Genomic DNA, 24,052 nt, shown 5'->3' with positions numbered 1-24,052 from the left:
CTGTAACCAGTTGACCTTGTTCCTTTAGGGGTTAGAATAACACTTTTAGGGACTTAGGAGCCCTTGGTTTATGGACATTTCATGCTCGGGGTTGCAGTGCCCAAAAATGTCTATAACAGTTGCCCCCTAAGGCATGAGGTCGTTAATCTTTTGATGTCGGGTGAAATTCTTTATTATGAGGATCCGAAGTTCTTTCAAGCTGGGAGGAGACCTGTAATAAGATAAAATACAATACATTATCTTCATAATATTTTCATGATCTAGCTGAGGCGGGCATTCCCATGCTCAGATTTATAAATTCATTTTCATGTACATAGGATAGACAATCGTCTGAGTGTAGACTGATGATTCTGGTAGAGCCATCATCCCTTTGATTGGATGATTATCTGTGCAGCAATGATGTACATTTGATGTCTTTATTTCCATGAATATATATCGCAGCCCGGATGGATGAAACTAGATCCGGGGTCTTCAATCTCGTTCGATCTTTACTCGAAGTACAAGTCTATCCATGTGAGAGATGTTCTGGAGTCGAACATGGAAAGACATCGCCTGATTACCAGCCAATGATGTAAGCTGTTAACAGGTGCGAGAGGAATCACCGATAATGATAATGACCCTCAAGGTACTGCAGTACAATTCACGTGGTGTGAATAAAGGACTTGGCGTCGAACACCACGCAAAATCTTTCGGTCGAAGGTCATTGATGTAAACCTGTCGCCAGAAGTGAGAAACTTGCCATTGAGGCATGCAAGCTTTAAAGTACTGAACGAGGTGTTCCTAGATCGACTTCTTGCATAATGAGCTGATGTTGACAAGAAGCGATCTGTCACAGGAGGGCCTTAATGAATCCCACATCAATGACACGGAACGGAGCAAATGATTTTAATGGAGGTGAAAACGATCTGATGATATAAGGTTCAGGGTGGCGGTCATGAAAGAATGGAGTGTAAATGTATTGTAGCGGGTGAGACACAGGTGAATACTCTGAATGACTTCTCTTGAACATATCGGCGACACTGACGTGATGGATTGGTAGCATTAACTCCAAATGTGGATGGTGTGATGGGACCATGGTGATGTGACCGGTGAATGAAGCAACCCAACCCGACTTGGATGCAGAGTGAAAGTGTCATGTTCAAGAGCGACTTGCTACCAACAAAGTTTCTTCAAGTTTTCTTCCCAATTTTTCCCCAGTCATTGCTGACCAGTACCTCTTTATTTTTGTCAAGCTTGAGGAGGATAACATATTCTTGTTCTATAATTTGCCCTTCGGGCAAACCCATCGCTATGTTTTAACGAGCCTAGCGATAGTGAAACTCGTTCTTGTCTGCTATGGACAAGTTTGTCGCTATTAAGTTTTAACGAGTTTAACGACAAAGATAACTCGGTCCTTTTCAATTTTAGAGAGTCTGAAAAGGGACGTAAAGGAAACTCCAAAATTCCTTTTTCGTCATCTAATCCCTTAAGTCCGAAAAAGTATAAAACAATACAGAAGGGATGAATTTTCGATACTTTTAACGAGCCGAACAAAACAAGCGCTCGATCTTTTTGTGTAATAATCCCTCAAGTCCCAAAAAGGTTAAAATCTAAAGGAGGGATAGCACTTCCGGTCTCTTTAACGAGCTGGAGAGGCCAATGGCTCGGCAATATTTTCATATTTTACGAGTCAGTTGAAAAGAGCTTAAAGGAGACTCGTCTTTTGAGGAACGAGTGATAAAATTAGGTAGCAGCTGATTCCAGGTAAGGTTTGGAATTTTCCAATCATGACAGTGTTACAAGGATGGCTAGTGGGATCACTCTTCGCAGCTGCTCCTCAAAAGGGGTAAACAATCAAATGGAGGTGAATGATCGGCCAATACAGAGTGGAGGTGATGATGAGAACACGACCAAGGCTTTAAAGGCTGAAGTACTACATTCACGATGGTTATTTACTGGGAAATAGTTCATTTTTTAATGAGCTTAAACGCGGGGAGAAACATTTGCTCATGACTTATGTTTATCTTTTAACGAGCTTGAACTATGTGCTAAAACTGCTCGATTAATCTAGTCGTAAAATAAGAATGTCTCATATATGAAAACATCAATTTTTTGAGTTTTGCCCCGCATCCTTTCTTTATGCAAGTTAGGAAGCGGCCAATCCTACGAGTTTAAAGGGTTAGAGGACCTACAAATTTAAAAGATAAATAGTCGCTCTTCACTTGCACGCCAAAAGGTTTGCATGCCCCCAGGTATAAAACAGAGTTTCAAGGTCACCTTTCAAATCTCCAACAAAACATTTGTTTTATCAGGAAAGGTCTACCTCTTTCAGGTTACCAAAGATTGTTCTATTCACAGCGCAAACAAAACACTTCTTCGGCGATGTCTACCGAAATAGACAAAGGTGAGACAATCCACTCACATAACTTTGACAAGGGAATCTTATTCCAATCTAACCCCCTTTTCCAATCACGGACGGGAGTACAGACTAGTCATATATCTCTCACGGAAACCTACCCTATACCCGAAGTTTTCCTGCTGAAGCAGACCAGGGTGCATGCCCCCTGGGTTTCAGTCATGTCCTCCGAATCACTTGCGCTCATCAGGTGGACGGACTGGAGATTGATGAGACATTCCTTGTGTGAAAAGACCATTCAGGGATGGTATATGACTATTTACTTTGTGTGATCCGGGAAATGAAAGCTGGTCTACGAGCTTGACCATTCTTCCTTTGTGCGGAAAACACATTACTCTAAAGAGTGATGAGACAATGGCTCCCATGCAATAAATATAGTCTCGTCCAAGGAGTAGATTATAATCCAGGGGTCCTTGAACTACCATTACGTTCATGTGAACAGTTTTCCTTCTTAATGTTATGGGCACATTGGGAAGGATCCCTAACGGTCGACTGGTTCCTTTGTCAAATCCTGTCAGATTTCTCATCTCAGGCAAAAGCGATGGTGAACCAAGCGCTTTCCAAGCAGTCGAGGAAATGATACTCAAAGAAGCCCCTTCATCTACGATGGTACCAGCCATAACCATTCTATATATTTGAGCAATAATTCGGAATGGTACACTAGCTGGTAAGCGGGGTTTGCCCAGTTGATTCTAGTCGAAGGAAACAACTAGGTTGCTTGGAGGTGGGACCGAATAGACGGCCGGGTACAACTTTGACGAACTTCCTTCCTGCGGTAAAGGAATGGGTAAATTGCCCCCATGTTCATCGGAGTCTGTGCTTACGAAAAGAATTTGGACGGTGTCATCCTTATTCTCTTCTGTGACTGTATCATCTGAAGATGGAACCTCTGAAGGCAAGACCGGGTCAACTGCCGCCTCGACCTTTTGACTTTCGTCTGGTATGGGTTCAAATGGTTTGTCTTCAATGATAGATGCTTCGGCCGACCACCTGGGCGGGTCAGCCGGATTTTCAACTAGTGACGGACTCGGCAAGAGTTTTTTATATCCAGGAGGAAGTCGTAACGGTGAAATCGGACGATCGTCCAAAACTCTTTTAGCCTTGTCTAAGAAGGGACAACGGTGGACAGCATGATCACCTTCGCACAGTTTACAAGGAAATCTATATTTTCCTTTTTGTCCTGGGGCTTCACTTTCACTAGTCGACGGTGTGTTTTCAACATGATCATCAGAGGTTGACGACACCGGGTTGTGCAAACAAGGAGACCAGTCCATTAAGATCCGAGGGATGCAGGGACAATCTCTATGATAGTGGTCTCCTTTGCAAATGACACATGGCGATTTAGGCCCGGTTGGTGCAGTGTGTGGATTTTCGCTAGACGATGCTCGGTTGCCCCCTTTCGCTTTTGGCTCCTTATTCTTCTTCTCTTTCTTCTTCTTTTCCTTCTTCTTCTCGGATACTTGATTTTTGGCTTTACCAGCCCCATCAAGCGAAGAGGAAGGAGTAGGGGAAGAATTGGAGGAAGTAGAGGGTTGGGGGGTAACTCTGGATTCGTCTAGTTGTTGACTCGATTGTTCAGGAATTGCGGTGTTCTAAACGACAGAGGTTGAGAAGAGCCATACGGGAAAACCGATTGTCAATCCTAGAAGTGACAATGTGGCCATATGGGGTGCACCAACATCTCCCCAAGAGGAGAAGGGACTAGGATTTCCTCCAAGGGGAATTCCTTAGTTGGTGGATTCCATTTTCTCAACCTAAGATCAACGTAGGAAAGGGTGATGATTATTCCGTTTAAAATAAATTTGAGACGCTTTGACACATCTTGTTTTTTCAATTTTAAAGAGTCGAGAAAAAACAAAAGATGACTCTAGTTGCCTTCGATTTTTAATGAGCCTGAAGTGACGAGTGCTCAGATGGACCTTTTTCGTTAAGGAGTTTGAAAAGGAACGAAAGGGACTGCTCTAGAAATCTAGGCAGAGGGATTACCAAACCAATCGCAAAACTGCAGAATACTTTTTACGGTATGGCAGTCAATCTTCCTGAATGCTGTGTTCAGTGCATTGCGATCGATAGGGCGACATACACGGCTTCCTATGGATAAAGGATTAAGCCTATTGTGGTCTCCCAATATATACTCGACGGTACGTGGGAATACAAGTCCGTATTGGCACTTATCGTCTCAAAGTGGAGGAATCACCCAACCATCAGTGAGAACAACAGTTACCAGGCTTTACGACGCCAGAATACGTCTCTAGCCTAGACTTCTAGATGTTGTGCGTTAGGTTCCAAAGCGTTGTTAGATTCATTAAATTTATTTTATAGTTGATCTTGCTTAAGAAATTTGCCTTTCAGGTTCACCGCGAGATGTAGATGTACAATTCCTAAAATGCAATCTAAGATGATAAACAGTGTTTTATCTTCTTTGTGCAATGAAAATCCTAGCTACTAAGGAAAGAGAGACAATATTCTTTCACAAAGAGCAAAGAGCACACACTAAATGCACTGTACTAAATCAAACCAATCAAACAATCTAAATGCAAATGCACATGCATGTATTTATTTTCGGCTTTCTTAGTATGTGAATGGTAAAAAGAAAGCTAATGCGCAAATCTGAATTACTTTTCAAGCGAAAATTACTAACAAGTTTCTTTTCAAAATGAAAAATGAAGACAATCACAACACTTTACGATTTGGAAATGAGTACTTGCTTTCGACACTAGAAAAATTACAAATTCAGACCAAATACAATAGCAACAGGGTAATCGACTATCAAGAGCAACCAAACTCTCTCCTATGATAGAAAACGACACTTGCGACACTTTCAAATCAAGGAACGACAGTACAATTACGTTACTTTTTGCAAAGGAGAACTGAAAATTACTCAACAAATACACAAAAACATTTACAGTTCTTTTGCACAATGGAGGCGGAATACCAACAAGGAAAGGGGGTTTCAAACAGAGATATAATGATTACAGGCAGCAAAATTCATGAATATAACTGAAAATAATGAATCACAGAAACCAAAACTGAACAATGCCTAGTCTGATCAGCGCACTTGTAACACAGTGAACTTGAAATGCAGCGCACCTACTACACTTGGGAAGTGCGCTGAATTTCAGATTCACAGAACAGAACCTGCGCTGGGCCAGAGACGAGACTTTGCTTGGGTTTCGGGTCACAGTTTGCAGTTCAATTCATGGGTTTTGGCCGAGAAAATGGTAATTAGTAAATCAACAATCAGGGGTAGATCTAAGGAGGTTCCAAGAGCTACCACGAGGGCAATCAGAGAGTTTGTAAATCAGTTGTTTAATTTATAAACAAAACTCGGAGATTGACTGAAGCAACATTTATCTACTTTGCATTTGCATAGCAAATGCAGTTTGAAAGCTACCTGGCTTGACTTCAGGCTCCGTCTGTAAGTTTATAAAATAAACAACAAGGAAGATAAACAAACAAACTAATTCGTCCCCAGCGGAGTCGTCATTTTGTTACAGGGAAAAGTGTCTACACGGAACTGCTTATCCCACTAAGGTGTGGTAGCTACCTTAGAAACAAAAAAAGTAAAGCTACTTTTGTTTTTCCTTTATGAAATATAGATGAGAGAAGAACAAAGAAGACCAACCTCTGTTTTGCGCTTATCTCCTAGTTCGATTCCTCTCTCTCTTGATAGTCTTTCGCTACTTGCTCCCTTGTACGCCCAGCTTCATAGAGTACCTGTAGGATCACAGTAGCATAACACTATACAAGAACATGGATCTATAATCATAAACAATCTAGGATCAGATGTAAATTGACCATACAAATGCATAAAACATAAATGACACAAGAGTATGGAGGAAAACTTGAATAGCTTTTATTGATAATCAAGAAAGAGCCAAGGGAGTTACAACCAGTTGTTCTGACCCAGCATCATCCTCTCAGCAAGTAATCCTTTCTTCACCTCATACAAAGCTTAGATCACCCAACACTATGATGTTGTCTCGAGAAACCAACAGCAATTCCTTACAAGATGCAAAATTCCAGCCTCTGGATCTCTGGGATGAGGGATCCATATATAGATATCTGTAAGGGAGATGAGTCAGCTTGTGATTTGATTAGTGTCTTCCCTCTGATAGTTCTTGCTTCCACTTGGAGATTGATGATCTCTTACTCATCCTTGGTCGAATTCAGAGAGGCAAGTGTCACAGCAGAAGTTTCTGGAAGATTCCATGCCTCTCCACCTCGCGGAATGACACTGCCATTTGTCACTTCTCGCCCATCGCACCCCATAGAAGGGATTTTTGAAATGAAATGCACCCACATAGTGTACTTAGGTGAGATGAAATGCACTTTGCCTATGGAGCAGCTGAAATGATCTTGTTTTGACCAGTTTTGAGCAGTTTTTCATGGAGAACTTCTGGGAGAAGATGTAACCAGTTGACCTTGTTCCTTTAGGGGTTAGAACAACACTTTTAGGGACTTACGAGCCCTTGGTTTATGGACATTTCATGCTTGGGGTTGCAGTGCCCAAAAATGTTTATAACACTCATGACCAAGAAACTCAATTTATTTTTCAGCCTTTCCTTCTCTACTTCTCATTCTCTTGGGCAATTTGTTTACCCCCCTTCCATGTAGTCACTCACCTTCTAAGTTCATGCATCCCCTTCTCTACTTCTCAGTCGCTCAATGATCCATCCCTTGGCAAGGCTTCCTCACATCGGATGGAGCTCAAACCCAAGGCACATACCTACCTCCAAAACTGTCACACTGTTCATAGTATGAATCATGGTGATTAGTGGGCACCATCGAGTGCCAGTGTCCCACAATGGCTTTGTTTTTTTTTTACTTTAGCATAGTGTTGTCATTCCACCTTGGTGTCAACTTAGTTCATTCAAATTGGGCAATCCCATATCCAATCCTACATCATAGGCATACATATTTCATGAGACTCATCATGAGGAAAGTGTAATAATTTAAATCAAGCATTAGTAGTTCATTCATGAGGTGAAATTGGAATTCTACTTTAGCTCCTATCAAAACAAAACTAGGTTAGCTCATAACCCAACCCTCATAAATCAAAATATTGAATTTAGATTCATAATTTGAAAGTTCAAAGATAAATGAAATATTGATACTTATCCTTGTTTGCTCTTCATTGCTTTCTTTACATACGCTAGACCGGTTTCCCATCCCGACAAGCATCCAATAGCCTTTCTTTTCCCATACACACTAGATCAATTGTCAACCTAGAAAGCACCCAGTGCCTTCTTATCTCTTCGATTTAAATTTAGTAAGTGGCTTATCGGCCCCAAGGTGGACACTTAGTAACAAACATATATAAATAATCTCAATCACTACCCCACAAATATGGGCTACCAAACTAGGTAATTACTACCAAGTAGGTAGTCTTCTGTCGACATGAATATAGGTGTATTCCACACCTCCACAGGCCTAGGAAGTACCATATTTCTTATTCCATACACATTATGCAACACAAGGGCCCAAACAATCCCATACTTGTCTGCCTCTAAACATTACACAACACATGCACGTATAAACAATGTACCACAACACATACACATACTCATAGTGCACACAATGAATACACATGTATGACACAACACATACATAATACAGCAAAATATGCATATAATAGTATCAAAAATCCAAAGACCACTCCATCTCTATCCACAGACACTAGGAAATACTGCCTCAAGTGCCTTTTACCACATGTCGCAGATCATACTGCGTTTATTCTACTAATATATTCTTCAACATTCCCTATTCATATCATAACATGGGAATCATTTACGAATCATATTCACATGATATTAAAATAATAGACCAGTCAGGTCCTTTGGCCACTTGAATCTTCATTAACTAGGGATCTTGCATGCCATCCATATTTATATAAAATGATCATAAACACTCATTCTTCTAGAAGAATGACTCTTAACAAGATTTGTCAGTCATAGTGACCTTTATATAATTTTCTACAAATATTAGCATGATAATGGGCATATCACATATTTATATATATGTGCATTTGAGTTAAGGTCAGATAACTTCCCCCATTCCATCCACATGGTTACCACGTCATTTTTCATTACTTCCCATGGACTAAACAACCGATTGACTTGCATAGCATTGTTGACTAAATCCTAGACATAACAAACATATTGATGTCTATTTAAGAATGCCAGAATTGGAATAACTCCCTTCGTTTAAATAAGATATGCATTAGCCAAAGAAATTCCTTCACCAGAATTTTTCTTGTTGCCTCCTTTACCATGTTGTCAATTTCAATTATGATTTGTATAGGAAATGCTCCAACTTCTCTTATTCTCATCCCTAAGTTTTCTTTATGCATAAGGTATTTCTTCCTTGTATTCTTTCTTGATTTTCCCTTTGTTCATTTTCCAAAAGTTTGTGGTTTTACTGCCACACTCAGTATGCTTCCTCAACCCAAGCATGAAATTCAAGAGCCATAAAAAGGGAAAACACGATTATTCAATACAAAAGGGAATTCAATTAGCAAAATAAATACAAATCTCCACATATAACATGGCCATGTGCACTATAGAAGCAAAATGAAGTCAATCCATGAAAGTAGTAAATTAAAATCACAACCATAGGAATTAAAATAAAACAATCCCAGAAATCAATTATTCTCCCCATGAGTCCATTGTTCATGGCACTTCTAATAATCACATAAGTGTACATAATTATATATGTACATAGGCATATTCATATATTGAATCAGTTCAAGACTTCTTTACAAGGCTAACAACAACCTTAAAGTCTTACATTTGCAAGAAGTTCGCGGGGATCTTTTCAACACATGTATGAATGTGTCAATAAGATTGGGGGGATGCTCCCTCCTCCTTCTTAATGTCCTACATCATCGATTCATTTCCCTACAGCTCATAGGGGCTAACTTCTTTCTTCTTCTACCTGCAGGGACAATCCTTTTTTAGATGCTCTTTTTCACATCACCAATAGGGGAATATCATCTTCTCATTTTTAGCCTCATGAGGCCTCTTCCTACCACTACCATTTTTCATTTTTGAGGATTTAGTTTGATATTCCCTTTCTCACAACTATTTTTGTAGCTCAACATTCCACTCAGTGAGTTCTTATTTTTTCCTAGTGAGTTTTGTAAGTTTTGCTCGTCAAATTTTTAGCTCATCTTCTAGTCCTTGAGCTCAACCTCCAAATTCACAACATTAGGGGAAATTCAAGCCTAAAAGTGCCCATGTAATTTTCACATAATTTTCATGTCATAATATGTAAACTAATCAAAATCCTTTAAATTTAAAAGGAGGTATACATAAATATTTTGGGGGAAAAAAAAGAAAATATATTTTTATTTTTTTATCGCATTTTTGAATTATCTCTTTATAGATTTACTCAATTTTCAAGTGTAGATACTCATTGGATGCAAAATTAAATTCTACATCCAACAAGTACCCACTATGCATACTTTTGAGAAGGCCCACATCGATAAAAAAAATTGAAGATACAATAAAAAAGCATGTTAAAGATGTTTTTTAATCTATCTTCAATTTTTATCAATGTGGGTGTTATCAAAAGTATGCATAATGGGTACTTGTTGGATGTGGAATTTAGTTATGCATCCAACCAGTGCCTACACTTGAAATTTAAGTAAACCTAAAAGGAGATAAGATAGAAATACATTTCTTCTTTTCCATCCAAAATTCATAACTCTTATTTTATTATTTTAACTCTTATTTTATTATTTTTCTTTAGGAGGCCACTTTTAGTCTAAAATTTCCTCTAATGAGGTTCTTTTCCTTTGAAGGGATGTCCTCTTTCTTGTTCTTACAAGACTTGGTCCATATCTTGCCGCACCATGCCATGATACACGTTTCCTTTCATTGCCACCGAGTCTTGCTATGTGCTACCAAATACATTTAGTTGTTAGTGCACTAGTAAATAGAAACAATATACCAATTGCCTTACCTTGTTGTACCTAGCACACTGTCTTACAACTATACACATATCTCAATTTATATATTAGCCACATGTCTCAAAATCTATTGACATAAATAAGCATATTTATTTCCAACATAATTTTTCAGAAACCAGAATTGCTACTTGCACATGCACATATTAGCTTATTTATAACTGTGCTTTCTTTGTCAAGTTCAATGAAGATTAGAATCAGTTTCTATGCCAAAATTAGCATCATTAGTTTCATTCAGCCTCTTATACCAAGGCCAAATAACCATTTAAATTTATCCATTTTTTCCCAAAAATTATCAGCCTTTTTTATTCTCAGTCTCTTTACCAAGATATCCATACCTAAATAAGGAATCAACCTTTCCACATGCAACCATAACATCATGTATCTTCAACCTCTTTATTTAAGGCCAACAACATACAATCATATAAATATCACTATACAACTTATAACTATTCCAATTTGTGCAGTATATCATATGTATACAGGAAATTTCACAGTCAAGCGATATATATATATATATATATATATATATATATATATATATATACCCAATCACGATGCCACACTGGTGCAAATGAATCTAACCTAGGGTCAAATGTTTACTAAAGGAGTTAGTTTCCTAAGTTAGGATTTAATTATTTATTGTATTTTCATATAGTTCTAGGAGAGAATGAGAAATATTGTAAATAGGAGAAGGTTTGAGAGTATTTTGGAAGAATTGAGAGATTTATGGGTTAGTTGGATATTATCTAGAGATAAGGGATTAGGTGAGAGATTTTACGGATCATGAGGGATATTTTGGGAGATAGTTTAGGATCTAGAACCTACTTTAGGTTGAGATCCACTTGTATAAATCTGGGTGAGCCCATGAGGCATGTAAGTGTGAGAGTGAGGAATGAGAGATCAATGATTAGGCCAATAGTTCTCTTATAAATATTTTATTTATTAATGAATTGTTTGTGAGATTTTATGGGCATATGTATGGTTTGGATTTCAATATTATTTTCTGTTGTGTGTTAATTTTAATTTGCAAGCCTTTTTTTTTTGCTGCATCATTTTTGGTATCAGAGCCTAGATATGTGCGCGGATAAGAGCTCTTTTGTAAAAGCATGGAGAATAATTGTGAGTTTAGCAGAGCCCTGTTGTGAATCTATGTGTGGGCCTATGCATGGAGTCATGGTCTATTAATTGTGGATTTGTGCATTAGCAGGGACTGTTGTGAAAATGTGTGGCTGAGGGAATAAAATACATGTGGAAGTCTACAAGTACACATCTCTCGGTTTGGAGGAACTCTAGACTCAAAGATTCAGTTATGCATTCACAAAGGATTCCAATGCCAATGCAGAGTGAGCAAGAGGACAAGGGACTTGAATAAATGAGAATCAACAAATTTGATGGAGAGTGAGGATCTATTGGACTACAAGTTGTAGTTTTCTTTAATAGAAGTGAGGGTTTTGGTGGTAGCACAGCCAAAGAAAAGTGACACAAGATATTTTGTGATAAATTGGGATAAGACTCATGTTGTTGTAAAATTTTGAAGAAATGAAATTGTACCATCCCTATAGACATACATGAAGGATGGAGATCGAAATACCAATGTGCCAATGTTTACTCAACCACAATTTTTTTTTATCAGAAGTGGCAGCAAATGATTTCACCATAGGAGATTGAATCGAATCGACTCAATTGCGCATAGAAAAAAAATTGTAGAATAAATTTGTTAATTTAAAAATTAATTTCTTGACCACTCTTCAGGGAAAGAGCGAGTTGAAAAAGTATGATTGGGTACTAGAGATTTTCTAGAAGGATCGATGCTTGAAGCCAACCAGCGTGGATCCTATATAGACATGCGTTAATAATATTGGAAGACCCAAGATCTGGAACAAAAATCGTTAAACAAGATAGAGTTGATTGCCTACTCAAATTCTAGAATTATTTCTCTTTTAAATGTGGATGCGAAAGTGAGTTGAGTGATTTTTTCAAAGTGAGTTGAGTGAGTTTTTTCGTGATGGGTTTAAAATCATTTAAAATTTCCCCTTTTTATCATTATGTGAAATATTTATGAGTTTCAAAGTAAATAGTAAAGGTGAAGGTAAAAAGTAAATAGTAAAAGTAAAGGTGAAAGTAAATGGTAAAGGTAAATTGATGTTGTAAAGCATGGTGGTTTTTATGAAGATAGAGGATAAGTGGTTAAGGAATGAGAAAATCATATGGTTAGAATAAATATTGAATGATAAATGGTGAGTTGTTGCACACGGTTTTGAGTGGGTGATATATGGTTTCATAAAACCATGTGTGGGTTTGAGAATGCATAGCTTTATTTATTCACAGATTGTAATGATGGTAATGTATGAAATGGTATATGCACATGGTTTATAAAAAAATCATGAATAGTATATATATACCATCAACAAATTTTCAAGGTATTTTAATTTGCATATGGGTTGAAATCTCTCTTTAATTAAATGAAGAGTGTATGTGATGGTGAACATGATAAAGGAGATGAAGACGACTATGGATAATTATTTGCAGAATTCAGGGAAAAACCATAGTGATGCCATAACAATTAGTGTACATGATGAATAGTTCAAGAAAGAGATCACTGAGTTGAAGGAACGACTTGACGTGTTTATGGAATTGATATAGAGTGAGAAACATGGATAGATAATAAAGAAGATAGTTAGATGGCCAATCAAGTAGTTGATTGCAAGGAGACAAAAGCACAAGTTGAAAGTTTTGTTAAAGAAAGCAAAAACACTCCAGATAATCGAGATGAATGTATGCATTTGTGAGCTAGAAAAATGACTGATGCTTTATGAGGATGACGATGATGTTGAAATGAAACATGTTGATATGAAAGTGGGTTCGATTCCCATAGATGGTGCCACAAATTGTTTAGAAGATCCGCACATGATGTCTGAATTGTCGATGGAAGATAACAATAATGTTGGTTTTAAATCCAAAGGGATATATTGCAGATGGGCGACATGACATTGGTTATGTTTCATGTAAGAATGAAGACCATTTTTTTAAATTCTTTTTGAAAGAGACCGTAAAATGCGGATGAAATGTGAAGAAGAACTACAATTTCTAGAGAAGATGTTGATGGAACCTGAATCTCATCAAGTTGCAAATGAAGAAGAGAAATGCTCAATCATGCTTAACAGGGAAAATGTGGAACCTGAGATAAAATGTAGTTTTCAATTTAATGTAAAAGATGATGAATTGATATTCCAAGCTGGTAACAACAAACTTCAATCGGAAACTAGATTGGATATTGAAATCGAATAATTAAGAAAACTGATCGAAAAAACACATAAACCAAGATATTGCAAGATAAGGTAAAAGGAAAACAATAGGATAAATTTGATTGCACAAGTATACATCAAAAAAGAAGGAGGAAAACTATAGTATAAAATTTGGAAACCCGATGAAGTAAAAGTCACAACAATTGAAGTAGTACAACAAAGAATGAATGATCAACAACATACTAAAATATGGGATCTAGGAGTAATTTTAATCACTTGATGAAGACATATGGTCGGAAGACCATGATTTTATTTTACCTGGGGAGTCTGATGCAGGTGCATCTAACCTAGGGTCAAATGCTTACTAAAGGATTTAGTTTCCTAAGTTAGGATTTAATTATTTATTGTATTTTCCTATAGTTTTAGGAGAGAATGAAAAATATTGTAAATAGGAGAAGGTTTGAGATTTATTTGGAAGAATTGAGTGACTTATGGGTTAGTTAGAGCTTATCTAGAGATAAGGGATTATGTGAGAGATTTTTATGGATCATGAGAGATATTTTGGGAGTTAGTTTAGGATCGAGAACCTACTTTGGTTTCATATCCACTTTTATAAATCTAGGTGAGCCAATGAGGCATGTAAGAGTGTGAGAGTGAGCAAAGAGAGGTCAATGATTAGGCCAACAGTTCTCTTGTAAATATATTATTTATTAATGAATTGTTTGTGAGATTTTACGTGCATATGCATGGTTTGGTTTCAATATTATTTTCTGTTGTGTGTTAATTTTAATTTGCAAGCCCTTTTTTCGACTGCATCCCACACCCCACACCTACAGATAGATGCAAGAATTCACCAAGTCCCCCCTCCTTAAACAAGGAAGGCATTAACCACAAGAACAAACCTTAACAAGGTAAAACATAACATCTACATATGAACAACAATCGACCTTCATTGAGGTTCTCAGCATCTTACAATATACAAACCATAAGATTTCCACATCCCAACCAACATATAATGCATATTCCCAAGATCCATTGGACCAAGCAATATTATGTATAATACACATCAGACATGGATTCTTCCCCAAATCATTCAAATCACATGAACATAATTTTTCCAATCATACAAGATCACACCTCCCAACCAATGCTGATGATATGCTATAAGAAACTCACTTCCCTATAAGAAATTCTGTAAAATTAAAGAAAAGACAACTTGTAAGGCCACAACACTAGTTGTCCAAACCTTCATGATTCCATCCAACAAGCACATGCATTGCGAAGGCATTCGACACAATAACATGCCAAATAACATTGCAGTGAATATGAAATCCAAATCAATACTATGAGAAGTATACTGCCCTACTCACATCAAAATATTAGCCTTAGAGTTGAGCTCCATTCCAAAACCAAGGATCATTGCAATACCACCATGCTAGTGGTAAATCAATTTTAGACTAGATTTTAACACTGTTTATGGGAAAAAATGACCTCATACAAATGTAAGGGAGACCACCCAGTCAGCGTCCCAAATCAAACCCTTTTCTATTTTTGTTGTTGGTTCCGACTGGTTCAATTGGGTCCAGCTACCCTCTTTCCCTTATTGCTAAGTTGTGGTGTTTCTATTTATTACCAATAGGAAGAGAAATATCAGATCTACCTTCTTGCAAAGAAGTAAATCCTTAAGATGATTTAATGGCTAAGCTAAACCACACCTAGGGTTAACGTATGTCAATCTAAGTGTTAGTCCGGCCTAGACGTATTATACTAGCATTTGTAACACTAATTATTAATCCTATGCAAGATTATGTTAGTACTAATTAATATATATCTAACTTATGAGTTAACACTTAATTATAAAATCCCAATATAACCTATGATAAAATATAAACTAACTGTTAACTAAATCAAATAATATTATTGTTATAATGTGTAAAAGTTGAAATTCTAAGGCAACATTAGTATTCTAATAAAGTTATAAACTATCTAATCATATTGTATGTTAATTTATTTCTAATTCTAAAATTAGCTTTATAACACTATTAATCAAAGTAAAAGAAAATAAAAATTAGTTAAATATTACAAATAAAAGAAATTGTAAAACTTCATAAAGAATCTAGGCTAAAAAAAATGAAAAGGAACAAATTTATATACATATAATATACAAAAATTACAGTTCCTTTTTATTGATCTATTAATGATAAAAATTAAAAAATTAGATCAATTTAAAGGTTTGATCAATTTGAGGGTTTGATCAAACCACACTTTAATGAGTTTGCCTCTTTAAGAGAGGACTTGATGCAAAACTAAAATGCAAAATTACTCTAAGATGCAAGAAAGAAAGCAAGACCTATCTTGAATAGAAGAAAGGTAGCTTTACTCCTACCCAAGAGAAAAATGTTTCTAGAAGTGGAAGGGCTGCAAATGGATATAATTCATGATGTTCTTATATGCCACCAAAATAGTTTAATGACATGTAAGCAATTTAACCTTAAATAAATCCAACATAAGATTTGCTATTATGCTAAAGAAATAGTTCATGAAACATAATAACAAATAGAAACAAAACAAAATCACAATTTGTTAATAAATAGTTATCAACAAATTGTTGACAAGTTTCAATGGATTTATTAGTGAATTTCATCTCAACTCTATCAATTTCTCACACAAATAACTGCACAAAAATGAATTAGTATAAACCAATGAAAATTGCAATAGTGCTAAGATCCATTGTCATACCAATTGTTAACGAAGTAAAATAAAACTCAAGATTACATAACAAAGATCAAAAGAAATTTGGACTTATTACATTAGTGCAAACTAAATACATATTGTCCTAAAATCTCTTCCATAAGGTGCAATCCTTCTACAAAGTTATTATCCCTTACAATAGTGCAGAAATAAAACTTGCAGAGTCCCTTCTCTTCTAGATCCGAATCCCCTCCTTAACTATAGAGTCGATTTCTCTTTTTAAATATGATCCCCTCTTCTCTTGAAGGTTGGTCATGAGCTATTGTTCTGATCCTCCATTTTCTCAACAAATTTGTAAGACGATTATAGAAATCGATCCGACCTTATAATTTTGTCGGCCTCCTATTTGAGCGCATTCTGAGGTCCTAACCTGGTCAGCCAAGTCGCATTTTTCAATTTGTAGTTCTGATTTCTAAGGTTTAGCATTCCAATGCTTCGTTGTCAAGATCCGCTCACCGTCTTTCTGCATAAGTGATGAGGTCGATTTCATGATCTGGATACTCGTTTGACCAAGATTCATTTGTCAGCAAATTGGAGCATCGATCTTCTTTACCCTACGTTCGAGATTCCTCCAGTAGTTCTTTAAGGTCGCTACATATCGCTGGCATCCCAGGAGAAAATACCCTAAAAGAATAAGGTATCAACTTTGGCATCAACGTTCGACGAAAAACCATGGACTGCCAGACTAAAATGAGTTAGGTTGTTCTTGATATGTTCCAAATATCTTCTTCCACATAAAATTTATGTTCTGATAGTGCACGAAAACTGTTGAGATTTGATACCGCAATCAAGTAGATACTCGCCAAAAAATGTCAACCCCTTCCATGACAAAGACTGTAGTTAGCTTATATCCACATCTACGAGATTAAGAGAGTTTGTTGAGATTCAAGATTCGTAATGGTTGAAAGATATGTTGTGAATGGCCTTGGTATACAACTTTAGCATTTTAAGAATAGGAGTTATTTTTTTCCATACGACAATCTCGACATTAACTAATCTGATATCACGGAACCTCATCCCATTGTGGCATCTGGATATATTCAGAAGATTTGAAAACTCTCCACGATTTTAGCTAAAAGTTTTGTTGATTGGTGTGCATTTGGCATGATGGCCCCAAATATATAAACTGTTGAATTTACTTTGCGTTGATTAGCGTTGAGTTTGTTGTGAACCATTTACAAATTAATATAGATCTTAATTACATTATTAGAATTGGTATTTTGGCGTACTTAGCAAAAGTGCTCTTTGTTTGTAAATTGCACTGGTGTATGCATGATATTTTGGTATAATTCAAATATTTATTATTTGAACAAAATATCACATACGGAAGTCAAATTATTGGTGAATAAAGTGCATGGCATTGGTGAAATTTTAACCTGAAATATTGTGCGTTAAATCCCAAACATAAGCGCTAATAAAACATGTTTCCATGTATTCTTTCATCTCTATTTACCTTGATTTAATGTTTAATTAGTCAAGGATTTTTCTTTCTATTCAATGATTTTTTTCTCCATGACTTGGGAATCACCCTGGAGAGCTCTGGAGGCAATTTAAATTTTTCTCCCGCGCTTGCCTGGTTCTGAGCTCCTGGCCCTGCCTGGCAGGGCCGCCGCCAGCCCCGTCACCCCTCTCTTACCTGCGCTCTTAGCCTTCAACCCCTCGGGCCTCCTGCCCGGTCCCGCGTTGGGGCCCATAGCCTCTGTTCTTGTCCCATCGACCTTCTGCGCTGGCTATTCAGTTCTTGAATGGCTGGGAACGACCCCCCCCCCCCTCCAGATCCAGAGAACTATGAGAAACTGTTTGCTTCGTTAATCCCTGACAATGCTACATCAAGAACTCGTCCTTCAGTGACAAAGTTTGTCAAGAAACTTGATGAAATCCCTGAGGTTTCTCTCCCTCCATCCCTACCAAGGAAGTCAGCAATCACCCTCGCTGAAAGAGGTCTCGTAGGTCAGTTCACTGGTCTTTGGTCCTCTCCAAGATCAGTTCAGAAATGGGTGGAACGCAATTGGAATGCGATGACACAAGGGAAAATAGCTATCAGATTCTGTGGAAGGGGCTATTACACATTTCTTTTTGAAACAAAAGAAGACATGAACCTCATATTCAGAAACGGCCCTTATTTTATGGATTCAAGAGGCCTCTATCTGAACAGATGGTCACCAGACTTCGATCCGGAAATGGACATCCCAAATGCAGTTCCGGTTTGGGTCCGTCTTCCACATCTGCCGCTCCATTGTTGGGGAGATGAATCAGTAAAGGCAATAGGGAATGCAGTCGGCAAATACATCGACATATCTGAGCCAAGGGAGAACATGCATGCGTGTGCCAGGATTTGCGTAGAAGTAGATCTCGGGAAAGGCCTGCCGGAAGCTATCAAGATCAAGGTCGATCAATGGACGCACATCCAATAGCTGGACTACAAGCAGCTACCCTTCAAATGCAAGGTATGCCATGAATATGGACATTTCGCAAATAGATGTAGCAAGTCAAAATTAAATGAATCTATTGAAAATGAAGAATCTCCGGATGGCCCCTGGGAACAAGTAAAAAAGAAAAAACCTTCCTCCTCTCAAGGGCCTAGCTCTAAGCCCCTCTCGGAAATCCCCCCTCCTCCCCCTCCTCCCCCTACTAGCTCAGTCCCCTCCTTTCCCTCCTCCTCCAACCCCTTTGAATCTCTGGAAGTTGAAGATCCCATTCCCCCCCTTCCCCCCGTGACAACTCTTTAGCTGTCATCTCCTCCCCCTCGATCCCTTTGCCCTCTCCTCCCCCAACTATAGAGAGAATCCTCACTAGAAATAAATTGAAAGAAGCTAGCCTACCCTCAGACCCCCCGAGAAAAGCAGGTAGAAAGTCAAATAAAGAACTCAGAGATGAAACAACAGTGAAAGAGATGGCTACTGGAGCACAGCAACCAATGGATTCCTATCTAGACAGGCAAAAAGGAAGCGGGGAAAAAACAAAGGAGAGGAGCGGGACTCATCTAAAAATTGGTAAATGATGATTTTGGTCTCTTGGAACTGTAGGGGGATGGGCTCCTCCTCAAAAACAAATGCAGTCCGTGATTTAATAAATCAGGAGCAGCCAGACCTTCTCCTCATCCAGGAGACCAAAATCTCAGAACAAGATTTTCAAAAACAAGCCAAAAGATTCAAAAATTTTGCAGGTTACTCAACAGGTTCAGAAGGTGCCTCAGGAGGTATAGGAACTCTTTGGAACAAGAATAAATGGGATCACATCAATCTCCAATCTTGTAATTGGTGGATAAGAACAGATCTAAAAAATAAAGTCTCTCAAGAAGTTTTCACTATATACAACATCTATGCTCCAAACCATTATAGGGACAAAGCCCTCTGCTGCGACTTTTTATCCTTAGATTTACAGTCCGCACATGACAGGAACATAATTTTGGGAGGAGATTTGAATTTAATAAGAAATGTGGATGAAAAGCTTGGAGGAAACTTTCACGCGGATCCCTCAAGAGACTCGCTGGAGGCCATAATCCAGACCTATAATCTTATTGACATTCCCCTCTTTAACGGGAAATATACATGGAGTAACAAAAGAACTGGCAGACACAATATCAAAGAGAGGTTAGATAGATTTCTTGTTCAGGAAAGAATTGCAGCAAGCTTCTCATCAATTAAGAGCAAAATTATTCAAGCTTCGGCGCCTGATCACAAACCTGTGGTGATGAATTTGGATAAAGGGAGAAACTTGGGGCCTCTCCCCTTCAAATACAATAAAATCTGGGATTTTAAAGAAGATTTCCGCATCCTCATACAAAAACAGTGGGCCAAGGAAGTATTTGGATCGCCCCATTACATCTGGGAAACCAAATTAAAATCTTTAAGGGCAGTCATCAAACAGTGGGCAAAGGAAAATGCAGCTATGGAAAACAGGAAAAAAGCAGATCTTTACACGCAGATGGAGCAGTGGAATCAGGAAAAAGAGAACAGCTAATACACAAGTGAAGATATAATCCACGAAAATGAAATGTACAGGGAACTATATAGACAAAATAGAGCTGAGGAAGAGGAACAAAGGCAGAAATCGAGGTGCCTGTGGCTGAGGGCTGGAGACAAAAATACCTCTTTCTTCCACAATAACATAAAGCTCAGGCGCGCCGGAAATCAGATAGACAAAATAGTGGCAGAAGGAAAAGAGATCAGTGATCAAGAAGGAATTAAAGAGGCAGCTTTCAGTCATTTTAAATCTCTTCTTACTGCAGCCCCCCAGCAGTCGGACAACTCTGATTTTCTCAGCGCTGTCGAGAGTAAAATTACAGACTCTCAAAATAGAGATCTGGACCAGGACATCTCAGAAGAGGAAATTAGATTGGCAACCTTCAGTATGCAGCAGGATAAGGCCCCAGGCCCTGATGGTTTCACGGTCGCCTTCTTCCGAAATCATTGGGATACAATTAAAAAAGACTTTGTGCGGATGGTAAAAAATGTCTTCAAAAATTACAAGATGGGAGAAAACACCAAATCCTCACACCTCGCTCTCATCCCTAAGGACGTTAACCCCCTTTCTTTTGACCGCTTTCGGCCAATCTCCCTATGTAATGTCTCTTACAAGATCATCACCAAAATTTTAGCCAATAGGCTCAAAAAGCTCCTTCCTCATCTAATCTCAGAGAATCAAGGGGGATTTGTTCCTCATAGGCAAATCACAGATAACGTCATCCTGATACAAGAAGCAATCCACAACAGCATCAGCAGGAAAGAACGAGGCATGATAATCAAAATAGACATGGCAAACGCTTTTGACAGAGTTGATCACCACTTTCTAACAGCAGTCCTCAAAAAATTCGGGATCTCAAAATTTTTTATAAGCATCATCATTGGGTGTATCTCCAATCCCTGGACTGCTCCCCTGATCAATGGTCATCCAAGTAGTTACTTTAGAAGCACCAGGGGACTGAGGCAAGGCTGCCCTCTCTCTCCCTTCTTATACATCATAATGGCAGAAACCTTGAGCATTCACTTAGAAAATCTACGCAAGCGAAAAGAGATCACTGGAATTGGTATAGAGAGAGGGACTAAAGAAATTAATCATTCTCTTTTTGCGGATGACACCCTACTCATTGGGGGAGCCTCAAGTCTAATGGCAAAAAGATTCAAGAAAGTCTTGTATGCCTTCTTAGCAGCCTCAGGAGGGATGCTGAATAACAAAAAATGCAAGATATATACTTGGAATGTCTCTAACCAAATCAGGCAAAGAATATCCTTGATATTGGACATCCCAGTGCAAAGGAATTGGAGCTACTTCTCTTATCTGGGCCTGCCTTTAGCCAAAGAAACAGTCAAGGTTGAGATTTGGGCCAAACATACAGAAAAGATGAGAGGTCTCCTTCAAAGCTAGGGAGTGTCTTGGCTAAATTTGGCTAGTAGATCGACCCTTATAAAGGCTATCCTCTCTGCTCTCCCCATCTATCAATATGCGGTTACTTTGGCTCCTGCCAGTATTCATAAGCATATGGAACTAATTATGAGAAGCTTCCTCTGGTAGGGAGGAAAGCAAGAGTCTAAAAAATTCAGCCTTGTCAAATGGAATCAAGTAATTCTTCCATTCGAAAAGGGAGGCCTAGCCATTAAAATCCCGAGCCTCTCCAACCGTGCTATGGGTTTCAAGTTGATCTGGAGAATCCTCATTGGCGAAGGCTCTTGGTGAGTGGAGGTCTTGAAAAGAAAATATCTCAATGGATCAAATTCTAATCTCCTCTCCAAAGCAATAGCTGAAAGATCTTGCACTCCTGTCTGGAAGCTCATCAAAAAAGTTCTCCCCTAATTCAGAGACAACATTTCCAAAGTGCCTGGAAATGGTAAGGACATAAACATATGGACTGATAGAATCATGGGTGCCAAACCAAGAAACCTCCTTCAAGACCTCAGACCTCTGCAAATTTGGATGGAAGCTAAAAATTTAACCTCCTTGTATGATATCTCAATATGGGATCACAACATCTGGCAAGATTGGAAGGACCTCCAAATTCCCAATGAACTCAGAGATCATTGGTCCAATCTTAAGGTCTCTCTCACAGGCTCCGCCCCCACCAACATAGGGGCTGAAGATAGGTACATCTGGGATCCCAGCGGAGGAAAATTTACTGTCAAAGAGGGATACAAATTTCTTCAGGCATCCACTTCAACAGTCAAATGGAACCTCTACACAACTGTTTGGAAATCAGAGTGCCTACCAAAGATCAAACACTTCAATTGGACTCTTCTTAAAGGCAAGATTCTCACAGCTGAGAATCTTAGGAAAAGAGGGATTTCGGGCCCCTCAATCTGCTGCTTCTGTCGTGCTGAGGAGGAAAGTAGTCATCATCTTTTCTTCCTCTGTCCTCTTGCCCAAAGCTGCTGGACTCAGATTACCAGACCAATGGAAATTGGAGAGACTTTTGATCAGCTCTCCTCTCTCCAAAAAAACTGGGTGAAATGTTATCCTTTTCCTAAGAAAGGCAAAAACAACATCATCCGCTTGTGGAAATGCATCCCAGCTACTCTCAGTTGGCAAATCTGGCTAGCTAGGAATAATTTTATTTTCAATAACAAGAAGCCAAACCCAGCCCGCATACTGGCAAAAACTATAGCGCTCATCTCTGAAACAATAAGTGCTAATTCCGTTGCTCCCCCAGATCAATCAAGCTGGCACAAAGAAGAGACTGATTGGTACAACAATTTCTGCATCAGTTATATTAATAACCATCAATCTCAACCCAAAGCATACACGAGAAGGATTCACTGGAAGCTCAGAGGCACCAAGGAAGAAGTAAGTCAATGGATTCTAGACCAGAATCGTCCCACTCTGCATTTTGACGGAGCCTCTAAAAACAATCCGGGGAAAGCTGGAGCAGGGGGTATTATAAAGGACCATCAAGGAAAAATTCTTGTAATCTATGAATGGGGATTGGGCCAAATGTCAAATAATATGGCAGAAGCTTACAGCCTTCTCCTAGGTACCATCATCCTGAAACGGTTGAGAATTAGGAATCCAATCATCCTGGGAGACTCAGCCATCGTTATTGCAGCCTTGGTTTCGGGGGCAGAATTCAAAAAAGCGGCCCTCAATAATATAAAGCTCAGGATTGTGGACAACATCAGAAATATGGGGGACACGACTTTCAAACATGTCCTAAGAGACAACAACACAGAAGCGGATTCCTATGCCACCAAGGCCTCCAACAGACAGAATGGTCAAGTTCGGGAAAATGACTCCATCTATGAAAAATCAATCCCATAGTTGGCTCAGCTGCCTTTCAAATCCTCTGATTAGTCATATCAGTATGTCTTCGAACTCAAGTCTCCTCAGTCATCATATCTCCTCTTGTGCTCTCTGTCCAAAATTAGACAAGCCGCACGCAGTCTGCCTCATCTCGGACTTCGTTCCTTCCTTCTCCTCGCTTGTCACTCAATCAACCTGGATCGATTATGGGACCTTGACCCCTCAGGCCTCTCGTGACTCTCTCAAGCAGAAATTAGGTAGGAGTCCTTTCAAAATCCCCATAGACTGCATCAAAGATCCTAAGTATGATCCCAAGCCCGGCCAGATCTTTGAGTATATTTCGTCTTTTCTGCTTGCTCAGCCTCCCTCTCCGCTTTATATATCTCCGAACCTCTCCCTCTATGCGCATATCAGAATCTCACTCTTTAATTCGCAGAAGAGTAAAGGTCCAGTCTTTGG

General features: G+C 38.6%; 1 protein-coding gene across 1 annotated transcript; it reads left to right on the top strand.

Annotated features, from left to right (window-relative positions):
• The first annotated feature begins 19,393 nt into the window (after positions 1-19,393).
• On the top strand, positions 19,394-20,326 carry LOC149226644 (uncharacterized). Its single transcript, XM_089380253.1, has one exon. The coding sequence runs from the start codon at positions 19,394-19,396 to the stop codon at positions 20,324-20,326; it is 933 nt and encodes a 310-aa protein (XP_089236379.1).
• The last annotated feature ends 3,726 nt before the right edge of the window (positions 20,327-24,052 follow it).

Source organism: Pinus tabuliformis, chromosome J, assembly GCF_031772625.1.
Source record: "Pinus tabuliformis cultivar Carrire ecotype Pingquan chromosome J, CPIR1, whole genome shotgun sequence".
In the NCBI taxonomy this organism is placed as follows: Eukaryota; Viridiplantae; Streptophyta; class Pinopsida; order Pinales; family Pinaceae; genus Pinus; species Pinus tabuliformis.
Note: the sequence above shows the minus strand (reverse complement) of the source record. Positions and strands in the feature narration are given on the sequence as shown.

What these genes read in the sequence shown, in the direction of transcription:
- LOC149226644 (XM_089380253.1), top strand. Translation starts at nt 19,394, where the DNA reads ATGGGCTCCTCCTCAAAAACAAATGCAGTCCGTGATTTAATAAATCAG.